The sequence below is a fragment of the Cygnus atratus genome, chromosome 2, assembly GCF_013377495.2.
Source record: "Cygnus atratus isolate AKBS03 ecotype Queensland, Australia chromosome 2, CAtr_DNAZoo_HiC_assembly, whole genome shotgun sequence".
Lineage (NCBI taxonomy): Eukaryota > Metazoa > Chordata > Aves > Anseriformes > Anatidae > Cygnus > Cygnus atratus.
The window spans coordinates 59,643,992-59,663,687 of record NC_066363.1 but is presented as its reverse complement, the minus strand read 5'-3'; the positions used below and the strand labels follow the sequence as shown (position 1 = coordinate 59,663,687).

The 19,696-nt window shown below is 40.3% G+C and overlaps 1 protein-coding gene across 1 annotated transcript; it reads right to left on the bottom strand.

The window, feature by feature from the left end:
• Positions 1 to 637: 637 nt before the first annotated feature.
• INHBA (inhibin subunit beta A) lies at positions 638 to 18,497 on the bottom strand. The gene is made up of 2 exons (XM_035552538.2): positions 17,796 to 18,497; positions 638 to 7,249 (listed from the first exon to the last, which is right to left on the bottom strand). The coding sequence occupies exons 1-2, from the start codon at positions 18,181 to 18,183 to the stop codon at positions 6,363 to 6,365; spliced, it is 1,275 nt and encodes a 424-aa protein (XP_035408431.1). The 5' UTR covers positions 18,184 to 18,497; the 3' UTR covers positions 638 to 6,362.
• Between the last annotated feature and the right edge of the window lie 1,199 nt (positions 18,498 to 19,696).

Genomic DNA, 19,696 nt, shown 5'->3' with positions numbered 1-19,696 from the left:
GGAGCTGACACTGGCTGTGGCGTTGGTACTGTCTCTGTTTCCTAAGAAGGGAACAACCTAAAATTGCATTACATGTAGGGGTGTGAGTCTGAATGCAGAGATAGGATGGTGACACTGAAAAGAAAGGCATTGCACTGCTTGATCCAAAGAGGCACCCGCATTTCACCTCTGGTATTTTCTGGTATTTCCCCAGGTCCCATGTATTTTCCAACCAGGAATGCATATTAAGGGACGATTACACAATGCTTGGTGAAACTCCCTTTATTTATTTCACTTGTGTTGTTGCTGTTGTTGTATAAGAAAGAGCAAAATAACAAAAAGAACAAAGTAAAATAAAATAGTAGCTGACCCAAACATTTTTAACACGTTGAAATCCTCTTTCAAATGCAAAGACGCTTGCTTGCTTGCTTGCTTGCTTGTTTTCTGTCCTTTCTTTGCATTGATTTGTACAAGCAATTTCTCGGTGAGCCAAATACATCTCTGGTGTAACTTCACTGAAGTCACCAGACTTACACCAGAGGTGGTTTTGGTCCTCTGTCCTGGGTAAATACAGTAGGAATAAATTGGTCACGCAGGCAGGGTGTCTGGCAGTAAGTGCACTGAGTGGTCCTGGCAAACCAATAAGAAAGATCTAAAATAGAAATCCCAAACATGTCTTTTATTTAACACAGGGCCTAAAAATCTACTGGGAGCTGCTGAATACTGCCCACTAACTGTACAAAGTATAGGTAGCATGCCTTCCAAATATCAAAATACCAGACGGAATGCCGTGAAAATAAATAACTTCTAATATAAACAAATGAGAACATATCAAACTGTTACCTCTTTAAACATAATGTAAATAAAAAAAATACCAGTCCTTCTACACAATAAATATTAAGAAACCATTGACATAGTTGAAATGTACTCATATAAATTAACAACTTTAATTACATTAGCCGAACAGACATTGGTTAAAGCACTGCATGTAGTATGCAAAATAATAATAATAACAATAATAATAATAATATCAACAACAAAACACAAAATGATAAAAACAAAATAGGCTTCATAATATCTTGGCTTTCATAATTTATATATATATATGTATATACATATATATATAGTTGTGTGTGTATATATATTGTAGATATATATATAATATGTATATATACATACATATATATATATCTTCAACCCATCGTCAATGTATTGTTTCTGAAAGTATTTAAATATAAAGAAACCCATTGAGAATTAACACAGATTCACTGTATCTCAAAAAATAAATAGCTATATAACCCAGAAGTGTTGTTTGTTTCTACCTATGAAAACATTGCTTATAATTGTTCATGAAAGGTCAAATTACAGTTTTTATTACTCTAACTGAAAACCTTTTTACTCCACATGTAATGCAATGAGAGCAGATGGGGAGTAAAGCTCTTCAGTGTCAGAAAGTTAGCATCTGATTCTTATACTGATGCACAGTATTGACATGAGGTTTAACTTCAAGGAATTACTAATTTCCATCACCTCTCTTCTACCTACACTCCAGAAATAGATTCTGCTCACTTTATTCATGCTGACTGGTAACTTTCTAGGAAAGGAGACCCTCTGGAATCAACAGCATTGCTTACAGAGTAAGGCACTATTCCACGAGTAACTATAGTGCATAAAAATTCTCATTTTGCACATAGACATTACAGATGCCTGAACTTCTCTAATTCAGAGATATTGCTGCCAGCCTCTGCATGGCCTTGTGGTGTCACAGTTATATGAACCTGGTAACTTGAATCTCAAGTAAATACAAAAGAGTAGGTATTTATAACAGAGTCCTAGTCTGCAACGATGTGGTAAAAGGCTGCTTCTATTCAAGTCAATGACAAAACTCCCATTTCATTCAGTTCTGCAGTTTCAGGCCCTAGATCTGTATTCTGCTGTGACATATAAGTGCAGAATAATTATAAGCATCTGTTAGCATTTCCTTTTGCTAAACCCCAAGAATACAAATACATTCAGCCCTCCCAAAGAAACATCTTAATGTGCACTTCTGCCAGTTTGTTAGGCCTTGGATACAGTGAGCATCTGACATGAAGAGGGGGAAAGACCACTGAATGTCATCAGCTCTGAAACATGAAGACTGTGGACGTACTAAACAAATACATTTCTGTGATCAAATATATACTGAAAATACATTTTCAATATAAAACGGAAATGGGTTATACAGAAAGGAATGTGTTAGTAGTTAAAAGCTTTTTTTTTTTCTTTTTGGTATAGTAGTACCTGAAGGGAGAAGTAATTTTTGAGACTGCATGCCCTTGAACAACTGTTTAAATATGGTAACAATTTCTAATGCTATTTTAAGTACATGCAGATTTAATTAAGCCAAATTATCAGGGGTGGGGTGTTTTGCTGGAATCAGTCAGTCTTGATTAACATCCCGATTTCTTATTTTATTTTATCATATAGTTTTTCATTTCCCCCTGCTTTAAATAACTCTGACCACAAATCAAAACCCCATGACTGAATCTAGAGATCAGAGGGAGAAACCTTTAAAATTTGTGTATAGTAAAAATAAAATAGTATAAACACACAAATGAAAGCTAAAAAGCGGGGCTTAGGAACAGTTGCTTCTTGCTTTGAAAAACCTTCTTCTGTTTTTGGTGTACCTATCATGCAACCCACTCACCACATGTAAAAATCCTCTTTTCTTTCCTCACTTGGAAATTGTCTCAGGCTAGTTTCACGTTTTCCAGGGCCAGCCCCTGTGCACCACATAAAAGCTGGTATCAAACTCAGTATCAGACTTCTTTTTAAAGGCTCTGTCAGCTTTGACCAGGAAAACCATGAGCCTAAACTTACTCTGCTTACAGTCAATGGGAGTTTTGCCATTGTCACTTTTGGGAAGGTGCTGGGATTTCAGGACTCCGATGCTCTTAATTAATCACATGTGAGAATAATTTTTGCCAACATGAGCCATCTCACCTGCTTCCCTTGCCACTACATTCAGAGATCAACCGTGATACAAGCAGCCTGTTTTTGAACAATTAATTGAATTAAATGTTGTCGGATATGGTGCCACTCATTCAAAATCCGTTCTCTCCCTTCACACTGCCTATAGCATGAGGAACCTGTGGTTCAGCCTGCCTTGCCTTTAGTCATGTAAGTAGTTTTACTACTCTTGTAAGGAGATCTGTAGACATCAATGAGCCTGTGGACATAAGTAAGGGTAGAAGGGCAATATACATCTAATTTTAAGTCCAGGTCCAAAGTTCAGTGAAATAAAAGGTACTGTCCTTAGCTGTCACAGGCTATGTTCCTGCCACAGCAATTCCAGAGCCTGGCCCTACTTCTAGGAAAATCAACAATACTTCTGCCACTTGCTTCAAATGAAGCAGGGTCAGGAACTTGGTTTGTTTAAATTATGAAGATAGATTATTTGTGCATCTTTTTTTTTTTTTTTCCCCTACTACCATTTGGTATCCCTCCCTCTCCCCAGGAAGAAAATACTAAAAAAAAAAATAAAATAAAATAAAATCTGCAATAATTTAAATCAGAAAGCCTTGATATTTTACAGAATACTTTAGTGACAAATTTAGTGTTCACCCAATTGTTACAATTTTTTAATCTTTTTTTTTTTTGCAAACTGCAAACAAGTCTGTAAAAATGCATTGTATAAAAAGTACATAAATGTATAACCCATTAGCTGTACTATGCAACCTAAATACTGTGGAATAAATTAGATAGAAAACTTAGCTATAAGCATGTATGTTGATATCTATTCAACGGAGGAAAGGGCTTTTTTTTTCTTTTCTTTCTTTTTTCTTTTTTTCCTCTTTTTCTTTTTTAATCTCTATCAATACATACACATACAGACACGCTCCCATGCACACATACATCTACACACACACAGACACAGAGCAAACCCCCCCACACACACAAACAGTTTTGGCTGACAAAAATGAAGGCCCTGATTACACTGCTTAAACATGGTTCTCGCCATGAAGGTGCTAACACGCTATCCCTAGCCAATGTGACCAGGTTAAATTGTGCTATCTTTTTTTTTCTTTTTTTTTTTTTTTTTACTTTTTTTTTTTTTTTAAACAGACTGTGCTCTCAGCAAGGTGGGGAGCCATGTTAGCGCTGCTTTCTGTGAGAGGTGTTTTGAAGCCCTTCCTGTCAGAAGGCAGCTAACAGGGGCTTGGTCCTGCAAACCTCTAAGAGTCTGAAGATTCAGGCTCAGGGTTATCAAACTCAGTGTAAACAGGGCCTAAAGGTTTCTCCCATTCCCTCTTCTCATCTCCCCCTACCCAAAGACACACGTTGTAACTTTAACATTCTTTTAAATACAACAGCGATAGATTTTTTTTTTTAAACCTATCTACCTATGCCCTATGGGTTGGACCCTTCAGGTTAGGTGTTGACACTGAAAATTAGGTTTTACTGGTAACGCGCAAACCCATTAAGAGTTGTCGTGCTAGAGGGTGGTGGTTGAGACGGCCAGCCTTTTGCTTAAGACTGCTTTTCAAACAGAAATCCTACCACAAGTGCCATTTTCTTTGTATTTGCAGGGGTGATGGTGGGCATGGCCCAAAGCTGCTTGCAATTTTACATCAATATTTTCTAAGTGTACACCAGCACTTTAGGTTCCTCTCACACAAATACCATTTTGAACGCTCATGCTTGTTAGTAACAAACAAGCTTTTAACATACTGTGCTTTGCACACAAACATTCATTGTTTTAAGAACATTAAAGTGAAGCCAGAAGTGCTTATACCTCAAGTATACATACATATATACATACAGAAATATATACATATATATATATGTATGTCCCTTGTATAAAGTTGTTTCCCAATGATGCACAGTTGCTGTGCATCAGGGATAAGTCTTAAGTGTTGTATATGCAAAACAAGTACAGTTATGCTTAGATGGACCTTGGATCCAAGCACCTTGGATACACATCCCAGGGCTTTTGAGGGCTTTCTTCAAATTACAATTTTCTGTTTAGGGCAGAATTTGAATTTAACTGGTTAGCAGATATACTAGCCTGAATGTAATCAACCCACTGACCCTTAATTCAAACCATAACTTATTACAGGTGAATGATACCAACCACAAACAGACTTTTTAGAGGCTTGCACAAATGTCTTTGGTGTATGTGTCTATTCAGTTTAAGGTACAAAATAATAATAATAATTATAATAATAAAAATAGCTATTTTGTGTGCTGTAGCAGTTCTTGTATAGCTCACAATAAGTGCAGCTCTCAACCCCTCCCACACCCAACCACCCTCCCTTGCAAATGTTTGTTAAATAAGGATTAGACAGGTCAGACACCATTGTAGTGCAAATAGTAAACGATTAAAATTTTTTTTTACAAAATATAGAAATGTTTGGCTCCAGTATCTGGACAAACATATTCCTTTCAAGTATCTCTCACTGAAGATTATTTTTTTTTAAACAAGTTACTTCCATTTAAAAAAAAAGTCTTTCTTTTTTTTGTTTTTGTTTTTTTTTCTTTCTCTTGCAGGTAAACAGTTTCAAACCAACTAGGTTGCATAGTTCTAACGTTGTAAGCACCTTTACAATATGTAACTTTTATTCTTTCATTCATTCTTTTTAATCATTTTTTCTTCATTTTTCTTTTCTTTTTTCTTTTTTTTTTTGTAAATGTAGTGCAGAAGATGAAGGTGTATACACCTGCACAATATTGTCTCTTTACCAATGTAAGTATACGTAAGCGTGTAGTGTCTGTATGTATAAAGGTATGTATATAAATACATAGCCACATGTATATATATCCACACAAACACTACACACCTACTCAGTTCCTCGGTAAATTTTGGGGGAAAGTGCCAGTGAATGTAGTGTTCATACACATGGCTTTTCAAGGAATTTCAATGACATTTTGGACTTAGTCCAAACTGCTGCAGGTTAGATGAGCTGCTACCATGGCTTGAACTGATGGGTAACTAGGGGAGGGAACATAACTCCCCTAGTAATGCTTAACATACTATCTAATAAGATAAGGAGCATACTGAAAGGAAGGGGAAATCCCCAACCCATACCGTCATTCAAACGTATCTCATTCAAGCCTGGGTTCATGAAGCTTTCCTCCTCTTTATAGCTGTAGTCTTTTCTGATCCTCAGTATGTCTTTTTCTTTTTTTTTTTTTTTTACTTTCCCCTCTTTTTTTGTGTTGTTGTGTTTTTGTTTTTTTGTTTGTTTGTTTGTTTTTGTTTTTAATTTGCTTGTTCTTGTTTTTATTTCAGATGATTGTTTCATTCAAAAAGGATTTTATACCATGTCAGGTCTTTCCTCTTCTTGGGCTTTTAAAACGTTCTCTTCTCAACTTAAAGAGAAGAGTCTTGTGCACATATGTGTCTATGAACAGCCACACTCCTCCACAATCATATTCTGTATATCTTTCTTGATGATGTTCTGGCCATCGTCATAGTAGAGCATGGACATGGGCCGCAGCTTGGTGGGCACACAACATGACTTGAGGTTGGCAAAGGGGCTATGGCCCCGCATGCGGTAATGGTTGATGACAGTGGAGTGGAAAGATAATGACGAACCAGATGTGCCTGCTATATGGCTGGGGCACTCTCCTTCGCAGTAGTTGGCATGATAACCTGTAGGTGCAATGATCCAGTCACTCCATCCTATGTCCTTGAAGCTGACAAAGAACTGCTTCTTGCAGCAGATGTTGACTTTGCCATCACACTCCAGGCCCCGTCTCCGCCGCCTGTGCTGACGGTCCTCCGAGTGCCGGGCAAGCATCATCAGGAAGGGCCGGTGCGATTGCTCCTTCTCCTCTTCTCCTGGGACTTCTCCAGCATCCTTTTCTTTCCCCTCCCCATCATCTTCCTTTTTCTTCTTCTTGCCCAGTAGCACCAGGCTTGCCCCAGTCTCTTGGCACAGGTCACAGGCAATCCGCACGTCCAAGGAGTTCTTGCCTTGGTCCAGGAGTCTCTGGACACTGCTGGAGACAGGAAAGATGTGCCAAGTGCTCTTTCGGGTGTCCACTGCCTTTTCTGAAATCAGAGTCTCACTCCTTTCACCTTTCAGCCCTCCATCCTCCATATCTTCTGCTCCTTCAGAGTTGCCTTTTGGCTGCCGCTGCTGTTGAAACAGGCGGATGGTGACTTTTGTCCTGCTCCGGTTGGCCTTGGAGACCTTCAGGAAGAGCCACACTTCAGCATGTTCCACCACTGATAACTCACTGCCTTCCTTGGAAATCTCAAAGTGCAACGTTTTCTTGGGTGTGCCTGATTTGGTAAATGAAAATAGACAGGAAGAGCTAGTTAGTATGTCAGTTTGCGTTCTGTTAGAGAGACCTTATTGTCATCGCAGACATGGAGTTCCCTAGGTTTCCTATTTGGCTCTTTACATTTTTACGATTCTTCTGTTCTAACTTCTCTTCACCTAATCCCCTTCTCAGATGCTTTTGTGAAAATTCTTTAGAAAACTACTTGTTTGTCTGTTGCTTTCCAGTACCATATTTTAACACTTCCAGTAATGTATTTTAAGCTTTTTGTTATAGCAATGATATCTTTATGTTCATTTATGCATTTATGCAACGCATGGCAAATAAGCATCAGTAGCTACTAAGAGTTCACTTCCTAGAGCTGCCTTTGTGATCACTATTAACTGAAAGGCAAAAATGAGTTTGTGACGACAGTCCATGACTATGTGTATCATACACATTCAAATCTGAGCCTAATAGCTAAAGTTGGGGAATGAGTTCTTTGGAAATGAGGTGGGAATGAGGTCTGTCCTTTCTCCCTCTGTAAAACACCATTCTTCATATGCATCTTAAAATGAGTTGTAAATGTCAATTGTCTCAAAAACAAAAAAATATTAACACATAAGCCTCAGCTTTCAGAGGGTTGCAGAGCTTTATTGTAAAGAATTGCAGAATTGCAGCAGGCAGACTCTTCATCCTGTGAGATGTTAGCTGTAAATCCTGTTCTTAATTTAACACACTGTACTCGCTGTGATTATAGTAATGGTGAATACACTGAAAAAATGAGCTAAAGAACTGTATAATTATGAGGATGGTTCTCTGGCATAATTGTATCAACTTGCTGAGATGTCATGATGATGATTATGATGGTGAGGGGGTGTTTCTCTGATACAGAGCTCATATCCCTGGCAGAAGTTGGAATGAATAATGAGGACTGTTTAATGATTTGATCACTGGAGCATGAAAAAGTTAAGAGAGAATGAATTTGCTGTGGGGAAGGGGTATTATTTTTTAAGAGAGGTCCTTTTCTATTTTCTTGACAAAAGAAAAGTCCCCACTTGGATCTTTTGTTCTTTCTCAGGATGGAGGCCAGGGGTCACAGATCTGAAATGCACAGATATCTGACCTTAGTTGACAGACACAATATTCATAATTACCAGTTTGTCACTGATATTATTCTTGAAGTACCCACAGCTGTTGACCTGTTTCTCTGTGCAATGGTTCTGCTTGTCAGGGAAGCATGTCTCTGTCCAATGGCTCTGCTTGTCGTCCTGAAAAGGACGAGTGGTGAAGAAAACTGAAGTGGTAGGAATCATACAGGAAAAACTGCCCTTGTGGAAGCGAGGCTCTCCTCCTTGCTTCCCGTTGCCTCTGAACTCCACTTAATATGACCTCCCTGACTATCTTGCCGCTCCTGGTTTCTAAAATCTGTACACAGGCTGTATTGCCCTTTGAGCTACCTGTTGCTTTTCCCCTCTGTGAAGTCCTGGCACTGACACATTCAGCTTTCCCTGGTGGCATTCCCAGGTCAAAGAGACAGACATGTCTGAATTAGTGTGGCCAAAGGGCGCAGTGTTTTGTTTTTGTTTTCCCTCTAAGTGAGAGTGTGAAATTGTAGACTTTAACTGTCACTGAGATAGGAAAACACATGGTTTGTGTTAACTGTTTCTCACAGACTTTGCCTGTCTCCAAAGCGAGCTCCATTAATTTCTAAGAGAGCCATGTGAACCCGTGGGACTGTACCTTAGAAAAGGAAGTGGATTATAGAAAAGACAGAGCAAGCTGACCAGTACTATGGGGAGTGGCAGAGTTACTGTTTTTCTAGTATTTTTTAAATGAGAGTCATTCAATAATGACTGAAGGCTAACGCCAGTTTTTCCATTCTGGAAGTGAAACCCTGGCTAAGCTGCCAGCTATATTGGAACAGAGGGTAGCTGATAGGCATTAATCCCTTACTGGCCTGGGTTTCAGAGCGTGAGGAGTTATACAGCGACATTCCTCCAGTCCGAAGGAAACCTGGTCCAAGAGGCTGGCTGCATACTATGTAGGGATGTTATAAAGACTGTGCTCTATGAGAATGGTTACTTCTAAGGCCTGTGGGGACCTCTGATAGAGCCTGCACCTTCAACCCCCTGACCATGTCTCACAAACTTATACCATGTTCCTGAGGTACTAGGCTGGACACAGACAGCAGTTCTGGTGCTAGGAGGGATCCTGTGCATGAGCAGATCAGCAGTGCTGGACATGGACATGGAAAACTGGCCCCATTGTGTGCTCTGAAGAGAGCAGCTGAGGTGTGCAGCCCTGGCCTGACTGCGGAAGAAGCTGTGTGGCCCTTCAGACCAGAAAAGCTGGGCAGCTCTGTGTTACAAAATAACTTAAAGCTGTTAAGTGCTAATGCATGGTATTTCACATTCTGTTATTTCCATTCCAGTGGGAACTGAAATAGTTACGAAGTGACATATCTCCAACAGTAAATATTCATATTACTTTATGCACTGGCCTGGAAGTGTACCCATGCAACCACTCTTTTTGACAGATATTACATGAAAGAAACAAGATCTCAAGAACTCTGATAATTGTTTTTTCATATGCTCCTGTATGTGTGGAAGTTGATTTTTTCCTCATTACTAAAGATATGAGAAAGTGAAAGTACAGGAGTACATCTGCGTTGCTTTTTTTCACTGGAGAAAAGTGAGTTAGAGCAAGGTAGCATATGACCCATCCTTACGCAGGGATAACAGCTTCCCTGTAGGTTGTTATTGTACTGGATATTAATGTTAGCTACATTTTCACACACAAATGGTTGATTCAGCTTCTAAACAAAGAAGATGCAGGAAGCTTATATGAGACTAATATTCCTGCATGACACAAAATACTGAGTCCTGAAACCTGCATAACTAATAAGAGGTTTTAAAACAATTTTAAAAATCATTCCCATTCTCAGATCCTATTTAGACGGAAACTGGGAACGGTGGAAGGCTGGGGATAAAAAGCATGCTTTTATATTAGGAAAAAAATGAGCTTTTCTGAATTCTCTACACATTCACAATTAGTGTGTTGTGATCACACAGCACAAAGAGTATGAATGCTCCAATCTTTGCAAGGTCAATTATGGTCAGACCAGCTCATTTTGAAATTGGGGTTTGGCCTGGGCTAGAACTGAACTGAGATCTCTGGATCGGGCTTATGATGATTATACATTCACTTTATAACAGGATCTTTATATTTCCAAAAAGTTCTGTGCTACGATAAAATACATTCTTCAGGTGTTCCAAGACAAAATTCTGCTGTATTTCATTTTTTCCATGTTTTGCTTAGGGATTTAGCAGTCTTTCCTTTCTGGTCTGAGTTAATGACCTTGTTCAAGCTCTCAGAAATACATGCTGTTCATCTAACTAAAGTTAAGAGGAGACCTTCCTGCAAGTTGGGGGTAGTATCACTTCCGTAATTACACTCTGTTTATCCCTTTGTCCTGACTTCTTATCTGCCACAACTGATTTGCAAGGGTCTTTTTTCATTTCTAATCATCCTGCTCCTCCTGCCTGACTCCTGTGGAAAGACCCACAGCACAACAGTGGCAATGCCTTCATCACTTCAGTGCTCATATAAGCGGCAACAGCAACAGGCTGGATTGTTACCGTGGCAGAAAGCAGCTGAAAAAGGAGACGAGGGATTACTTTAGCCCCCTTTGATTGCTTTTCCTCATCTCCCCTTTCAACAGCCTTGGAGAGGCCACCTCTCTGCTTTGCTGCTAGGCAGAAGTCCCTTCCAGGAAGAGGGCTGGGACGCCGAGGGAACCCTCTAGCAGCACTGGGGACACGGCAAACGCCATGAAAAATGGTTAAAAATACAAGCCCTACAAAGTAGTGCATATATGGTAAAAGGTTTAATGGAGGGAGTTACTGAATGGAAAGAAAGCGTAGCATCTGTATACGCAGCATGAGAGTTTGCTCGTATCTGTTTTTCTCTTCAGTGGTGCTCGCACACCCTTTTAGGACAGAAACATGAACCTGCCCACACAGGTGCCCTGCTCCCTGCCTCCAGAAGGGCTGACGCAAGGGACTCTGCCCACTGCCCAGTGCAGGACAGCATGGAGGACTGGCAGGGCCCAGGCTCTGAGGCTCAGGGTCCCTCCTGGCTGCAGCTGCGCAGCCAAAGCTCATTGATTTGCAATTTGCAGCCTGATTCAAGATCAGGCCCTGTTAGTTCAAGCTATGTGCACATACCAGAGAGGGCTTAAGCTATACAGTTAAGAGGATTTTTTTTTTTGAATAAAATGTTAACATACTTAACATGACGTTCCCCCCTCCCCCCAACCATATGCTGTTAAATGATTGACTGATTTTTTTTCAGAATGAAAGTGATTATGCTTCCTGACTTATCATGTGACTTATTCTTAATTTCTCTTAATATGCAGTATTTAAAATTTCCATTCAGAAATGCTCACTGAGTAAGAAGGTGCTGTTACTTTAAATTTCCATTCTTCACCGCTGCTTAATTTTGAACCATTTTTACGTTATACTGTAAGTGAACTGTTTTTCCATACAAAGCAAGCTTTTTTTTCCTTTTTTAGTTGCTAACTTTACTACTGCCTATGTTTAGATTTGGGGGAATTTGTGCTGCGTGCCAATCTGTAATTACATTCAAAAGCATCCTTCTCTTCACTTCTCATTTCCGTTCCCCAGGAGACAGAAAAAAAAATAGGTTACTAGAAAGGTTCCTCTAAAGAGAGCAAAGAGAAGAGCATGGTTATTGAGAGATAATTGCTCAAAATGTTTACTAATGAGTGACCACTAGAGTTAGATGAATTGTTCACAGTGCAGAATTTATTCAGTGAATTTAGCACTGTTATCGTCTGGCAATTATCCCCTGGGCAGACTGATTATTACAAATGTGTTATTACTGCGATTAGGCAGTGGCCGTTTCTGTGAATGCATTTCAGCTTATGGATCACTGACAAACGATTTATTCTAACTATTCACCACCCCGCGTATGTGACTGGTCATCTGGGTTGCACAGTTTTGTTTCTGCTCCCTGACTGGGTGACGGTTGCCTCTTGAAAAGGGAGGAGGAATTATGACACAAATAGCAAACACCTTATCTCTATGTTCACATCCCCTTTGCTGCCAGCAAAATGGGATTTTTGTTGTGGGAGAGAAAAAAAAAAAAAAAAAAAGAAACAACTATTCCCCACTATTCCCCAAGCATTCATAGGGGAGAAAAATAAAATAAAAAAGCAGCAACAACCTTATTTAAATACCTTTTCTTGAAAAATTAACCCAAAGGGGCATTGACAAGGTCATTCAGAATGTGAAATAATTCAGTTCTGGTGAACCTTGACTGTCCCCTGCTATTTTGTCAGGAGAGAAGCACTTTACATCCACAACCTAGAGTTCCTTCCAAATTGAAAGCCCTTCCCCCACATGGCCTTAAATATTTAGAAACAAAAAAGGTGTTTGTTTGGTTGTGTTTTTGTTGTTGTTGTTGTTACTTGAGTTTTGCATTTACATCTAAAATATCTCAAGGAAAGCTTAGGGTCACTTGTACCAATAGCATATTTCAAGATACAAATAATATCAAGTCTTTGTCTTTCACAAAAGAGATAAGTTTTTGCACATACTTGTAATACTTTAAGTTCTAAAATTAAGTGGATCAGAAGCTGTCACTGTTTTAATTACAATACTTGATTTCTGTGCAGTAAGGCCCAAATAGCAAGTATACTGAAATGAATAGCAAAACTTCCAATTACTTTCAGAATACTAAGGTTCAGTTCAAAATTACATCTTGCAACACTCAGTTGTGTGACATGAGATTGCTTTTTCACACTCATAGAGATGTAAGTAGGTAGAAGGACTGCCCAGCATGAATCTGTGCAGGAATGTACACATGAGCAGTGTAGGTATATCCCGCACACAGGAGGGCACATGAAGGCACATACTTACAAGCAGGAATCTGACCACATTACAGTGTTGCAGGTACAGCCGCATGGGTATATAAGCGTGCCTCCTCTGGCATACCCATGTCTCTGGACATACATCCACTTACACGTGCATACAAACAAATGCATATCCATATATTTCCAGCTAGATTTGCATACCAAACTGTATGCATGACTACCCAAAGAGGGACACATACAGTACTTTCTGTCCCTCTCTCTGTCTCTCAGGTATCTTTTTATAAACTGGTTCCCACCTTCTCAGATTCGTCTGTGCTTTCTCAAATTGTTCTCAAAGCAACCAACCTCCTTCAATTCTCACATTTTGTTACAATGAAACAGATTAATTCAGAATGGCTTTCTTCTTCTGGAAGTAACTTGCTTTCATTTGCTAAACTTCAAATCTTCGATAAAGTATGCCAAAGCCAAGAAAAAAAAATGAAAAAAAAAAAGGCAACACCAAAACTGGGGGGAATGAGGCTTGTTTTCTGAAAGCCAAGGAGACTGCATTAGAAAAAAAGATGTGAGAAAATCAGCTCAGATGATGATTCATGGTCAAATTTCTCAGTATCTTGTAAAAAATAGTAATGACCATTTCTGATCTCTCCAGATATCCAGAACTTCCAGCATCCATCAGTTTATCAATTTTATCTTTTTCCCCTTTGCCTATTTCCTTCCACTGCATTTTTTTTCCTTGCAGTCTTCCACTCCAGTGAATCTCTGTCTTTTAAATAACCGAGAAGAGAGAAACAAGAGCTCCACTCAGAGAAGCTACAGATAAGCATAAAGATCTCTGGGATTCAGGATTCAATTAGGTAAAATAGAAGCTTGCAGGAAGGTTGCCTTGCATGGAGTAAAAAGCCTTTGGCGTGTGCCCTCTCGTGGCCATTCTTTATTCAGCACAGATATCCATACCATTAAACACATCTCCTTTCAAAAGAAAATTGATGAAATTATTTAGAGTCATAAGTGGCCCATTCTTTTCCTCCTCCTGAGCTGCCAGACTGGCTATATAAGAGTAGGTATCATGCTAAGAAAGGTGTGAGTGTGTATATACACATATCTGCTTATAAAAAAAGTTTGTATCACCTGATTAAGCCAGTTCACCTTGAATTCAGTAGGAAGGGAGACAGAAAGGTAAAAGCAGTGTAAATAGCTGTGACACTTGTTGTGGTTTTGTGTGCATGTGTATTGTTTTTTTTGTTTTGTTTTGTTTTTGTCTGTTTGTTTTTTCCCCCCTGACAGTTCTCCTAACGATAAGGCTTTGGATTTTAGTATTTCTACCCAGAAATTCCCATTGCCTTCTCGGGTGCTGACGTTAGCAACCCATTTCATTGGTAGTTTAGTTGCCAGGATCAAATTCACTTGGAAAAATCCCAGGTCTGCCTAATAAGCTATCTACTTAAAATAATGAACAAGTTAGTAGCCAAACATATTTTATGAGCACTCGCTATCTCAGTTATAGAACCTGTTGGATTTGCTCGTCGTGAATTTATATGACCCCTCTCCTCAAAAGACAATTTTTAAGTCCTTGAAATAACCCACAGAGCTCTGGCACAGCTACCCTCCTAGCAGAACTAATCGAGGTTAGTAATCTTAGTTTGATATGCAAGTAGAAAATCATTTTCGTGTTTTACTTGTAAGAGTGCCAAAGGACAGTAGGGTGCATTTGTAAACTTTTGCCCAATACTCATGGTCATTAGTTTTGCAAAGATTTGCCTGGATTTGTTAGCTGTGAAAACTACCTGCCAACTATTTTGCTGATTTCCTGGACGTAACTACACCTGTGCTTCAAACAAGTTCCCTGCATTTAGTTTCCCCTCTAATTGTCTGTAGCCTATGCTTGCTTGAATTATGGTCTCTTATAAAAGAGCAGTCTCAAGCCAGAGCCACGTGCACAGGGCACTGTTTGTTCATTCACTCCGTTTCATTGTATGTCTGAGGATACGGCTGATGAAGGATGGAAATAGTATTTTTTTTATGAAGGCAAGTAGTAAATGTGGCTTCTGAAAGGTAAAGGGAATGGCTGGTTTATGTCAAGTCATATGCAAAGGAGCAAAAAGCCTGAAGTATTATTTCTCTTTCCATAGACATTTATTTGATACAACGTGAGATGTTTCCATTCATTTTCATTGATTTCCTATTCCCCTCTTTTGAGACAGAGTGAGTTTCACATTAAAAGCAGAAAGAATATTAACCTGACTGTGAGAGTAACATGTTCATTCTCCTGCTTGGTGCTTTAAACTTATCCATACTCCTCCCAGATACTACAGACCAAACACTGGGGACTGTCCATGTGGCTATATTCTGTTCCTGTCTTTTTTTTTTTTTCCTTTTAATTCCTACCCAGCATGTCATTTGCCTTCTTTTTGCCTCAATTTCTTCAACAGCAAAAATAATACTGCTTTAATATTTGACACACAATACTGCTGGTGTGGGAGTGGAAGAGAGCCCAGGTGAAGTTCACTCATGCGTTGCAGCACTGGCACATGTAAAGCATGGTGGATTCACCAGTGTTAGCAAGACAACAGCTACAAGCGGCTCCAGGTGAAAAATATATGTATCAGCAGTTTGAAGTCCACAGACTGGAGCCAACATTTCCATTATAAGCCCAAACCCTGGAACTCGGTTTCTAGGTTGCTGAGAGCTCCTCCCAAATAAAAGCCTGGCAGATATGGGATGCAGGACTGGAGCAGCCCTCCTGCCTCAGCTTCCAGGATGGGCTTAGGTGGAGGAGAAAGCAGGGAAGAAAAGGCATGGGTACACAACTTGTGCCCTGGGCATGCGGCCGTGCAGCTCCATAGCATGTCTTCTTCAATTAATTTGGCTAGCAGTGGTAGGACAACGCTATGTAAGTCAAAGTAAGCGACGTGCTAGCATTGGGTATTTTGTAGCAGGGGATCGGTGGCTGGACTATTGGCCAGCGTGTGGGCCATGGCACGATTTTCATTGCTCACGTGAGCCCAAGAGCCAATGGCTTCAGGAGTTGCCGTTGGAGGGTGTCGTACTGAGTAGGCATATATCAAATTCCAAATTCCTTTGTGTCAGAGCTCAGGAGAGACAATAATGTGTTTACAAATGATTGGGACTCACACAGTGAAGAGAAACCACTGCTCATGCCATATGTGTTTCACTGTGCTCAGAGCGAGCTGCTGAATACCAGGTGGGGAATCTGACTCGTAGATCGCCTAGGGATTTCATTGCATTTAAAAACTCATTTCTGAACTAAGGTTGAGCCACTCCTGCTTCTAGGGACCACTGGCATTGACATCTGCCTGCTTTCTGAAGTGGGGGGGGATGAAAAAAACTGAAGAGCCCGCGCTTGCATACTGAAGGGACTGATAATGTGTGTATTGACAAGGACGCCAAAGGCAAGGGCTCCTTGTACAGTTGGAAATCGGACAGCCAGCAGGAATGTCTGCTCTTAAAAGCATGCACACTTCTTGTGCATGGCTTCCCTGCAAACAGAACATCTGAGTCAACAGGTTTTCAGGACTGGAAACTCTGAGTGTTGTCTTAATTGTTTATACTGCTGCAGCAAACTTTTAAACAAAAATGCTTGGTGTTCCTTTGCATACTTTGCCTACCATATGCTGTACCAAACAAAACAATGACATTCTTTTAAAACCGTCTTGGCAACAGGAAAAATGCTTTGGCTAGACAGCATCATAAAAAGTTGCTGTTAGTTAGATGATAGAGTTATTGCAAGATATTGACATTGTTGCATGCATAAACATTCACACATATAAACAGATATATATGCACATACATATACATTGAATTAAAATGAGTTCTGGTCCTATTCATGTAGGAACAAGACAGTAAAGTGCAACTTTAGAGTGGTTTCCTGTAGGCAGTTGATGTGAGCCTGAAGCTATTAGTTAGTAAATATCAATTGTCTTAGCTCTTACTACATAACAGTTAGGGAAAACAGTGCTGTAAAAGAGTTCAAAATGCACCCTATCAAGGTTGCATTTTTTTGGCAGGAGAGGTTTAGGAGCGGAACCTTTTTTCCAGTATGCAGAAGCCTGCATTACAAATTGGATCAGCTACAGCAACTTGTCCAGTTCTATTGAAGTCATCTGACAGTCCCTGCAACTCTTTACTGCCGAAGATGCTGCATTAAATCAGAAAACAAAAATGCCCTCTCGCTTCTAAAAGTTAAAGCTGCTTCCTCTGATTTTATAACTTCCACTATAATTTTTACAAGAAAGGGCAGTTTCTCAAGTAGTTTGCAGCTCACTTTCTGTCTTTAGAAAGTCCCCAAAAGGCTTCAGCCCTTTTTCTTTCACCATCAGCCCTGCGATCCACTACTTTAGTGCAAGTACTCTGGCTTCACAAGCAGTTTGGAGGACCCCTTTGCAGCCTGACTTTCTGCTCGAGATTGGTTAAAGAGCTTCCTCCCTGTGTGGCTGCCTGTGCTTAGCAAGTGTAATCTGTAGCCAAGACTAAGTCAGAGAAATCAAATTCCTTCAGAGACACCCCCCCCCCCATCCCGTTCCTCCTTCTCCCTTCCCCCAGGTCTCATCCCACAACCTTGGAGAAAACAGTACTGCTGAGGAGAAGAAAAGAAGTTAATTGCAGTTCTGGCAAGCAGGCTATTTTACTGTTTTGTTTTTTAAGCACTCACCTGATTCCGCAAAAGTGATGATTTCTGAGGTTTGCTCCACAACTTCATTCATTTCGGCTCTTCTTCCAACATCATCCTCTATTTCCACATAGCCATCCTCTCCCACCTTTCCCACGTGGAGTTTCTTGATGGCATTTAAAAGTGCTGCCTTGGGCACCGGCTGGGTGATATTAGGTCTGTCCCTCAAGTGCAACATGTTCAGTATGTGCTTCTTTACTGCTTCCACCATCTCAGGCTGTGAGCTGGGCACATCCTTTGAGAGCGTGGCAAGGGCACATGATGGACAGTCAGTGACTGAACTGTGCCCCTCGGATCCTGGGGTTGGGGAACTCCTCACTATAATCCAGCAAAGCACCAACAAAAATCCTCTCTTCCAAAGCAAAGGCATCCTGGCAGCAAAAGTTGTTGTGATTCCCTTTTTAAAAGGCCCTGCTTTTCCTCCCCCTTCACGCACAGTTTTTTTGGGGCTGGTTTGGTTTGTTTGTTTGTTTGTTTGTTTTTCCTTCTCTTCAGCAAATTCTCTGGAACAAGAACCAAAAGTTTTCTGTGAAGTTTTGTTTGCAGGTTCCCTCTCTGAATGCAATAAGTGCTGTAGATGTTTGTGGCTGTCAGGGAGAAGAGTTCTGACTCTGTCTCAGAGTAGGAGAGAGACACAGAGAGAGGGAGAGAGAGGGAGAGGACGGATTGGCCTAAAGTGAGTGAGTGAATGGGAGAGGGAGGGAGTTTTGTCTGTGAGTAAAGGCTATGATTAGGAAGGGGGAGGAACAGGCAGGCTGGCTTCCTTATGCTCATTGCTCCCCTAACACACACCTCTCTTCAAATATCACTACTCGGGTTTTCTGCCCTCCCCCCTTTCTAAAATCTCTTTTAATTCTTGTAAATTTACTCTCTTTTTTTACAGTTTGACCCTCCTGGCTCCCTCCTGGCTGTCATCCTCCCCCCACCCCCACCCTTTTTTTTCTTTCTTTTTTTTTTTTTTGTTTGTTTTATTCCTTCAACAGTATCACTGGCTTAACTAAACAGAGGAAACATGAATGAATGAAAAGAGTGAAACCTTTTATTAATGAGCACCTTGCTCTTGTCCTGTCTGGTATTGTTAGGGATGGCAGGAGATCTTAAATAGCTTGCGAACAAGAGGGCGCTAAGGGCAGGGGCTGAGAGTATGCTGGGCAGAATGTTATTCTGCCTTGAGTAGAAGAGAAAAGAGCTTTTCTACTCACTTGTAAATGCTGGAGGTTATCAACACTGGCAAGAGATCTGACGGGAGCAAAATAACACTGTTGTTTGGAGGGCTATATAATGCATGATACACTTTACAGCTGCAGTACGTGGTCAGGCACTGAGAGCCTAAGCCAGAGTTGGTACGGCACATATCTGTGACATGCTAAGGTACTGCCCTGGCACCAGAAATATCCCTGCTTCTATGCTAGTCTGTGCCTAGAAGTTCTCAGGCAGATATATTTAGGTTTGGGGTTAATCAAGTAACGTCTGAAAAATGCTTTGAAGATGGAAAGTGTTACATGTCATCTGGCCAAATCATACTTGCTCCTGACTCAGGCAAATCCCTCATCGAAGCCAATAATAATTCTGTCTGAGTGAAGGCTGAGTAAGATCTTCTACATTTGGCCCATTGTTATTAGAAGTCACTTTTTGTTTCATTCATTTAAACGACACAATCATAATATTAGAATAAGACATCATGAATAAAACACAGTTGAAAACACTGCTAGGACCCAGAGTTTCAGCCACTGTTGGTAGACCCTTGGCAGTTTATACTGACGAGGGTTTTGCCCAGCAGTGGAAAGGCATTTGCTATGTTACTGTCATGACTTCGTATCGCCTTTATGTTCTGCAGCATCTCTGTTCTGTTCCTTACCTAGCAAGGGTGAAGCTAGCAAACT

Bases quoted from the DNA above. Each gene is read 5' to 3' on its own strand.
- INHBA (XM_035552538.2), bottom strand. From the start codon at position 18,183: ATGCCTTTGCTTTGGAAGAGAGGATTTTTGTTGGTGCTTTGCTGGATT. The intron at 7,250-17,795 runs GTGAGTGCTTAA...TTACCAAATCAG, and splicing joins CATCACTTTTGCGGAATCAG to GCACACCCAAGAAAACGTTG.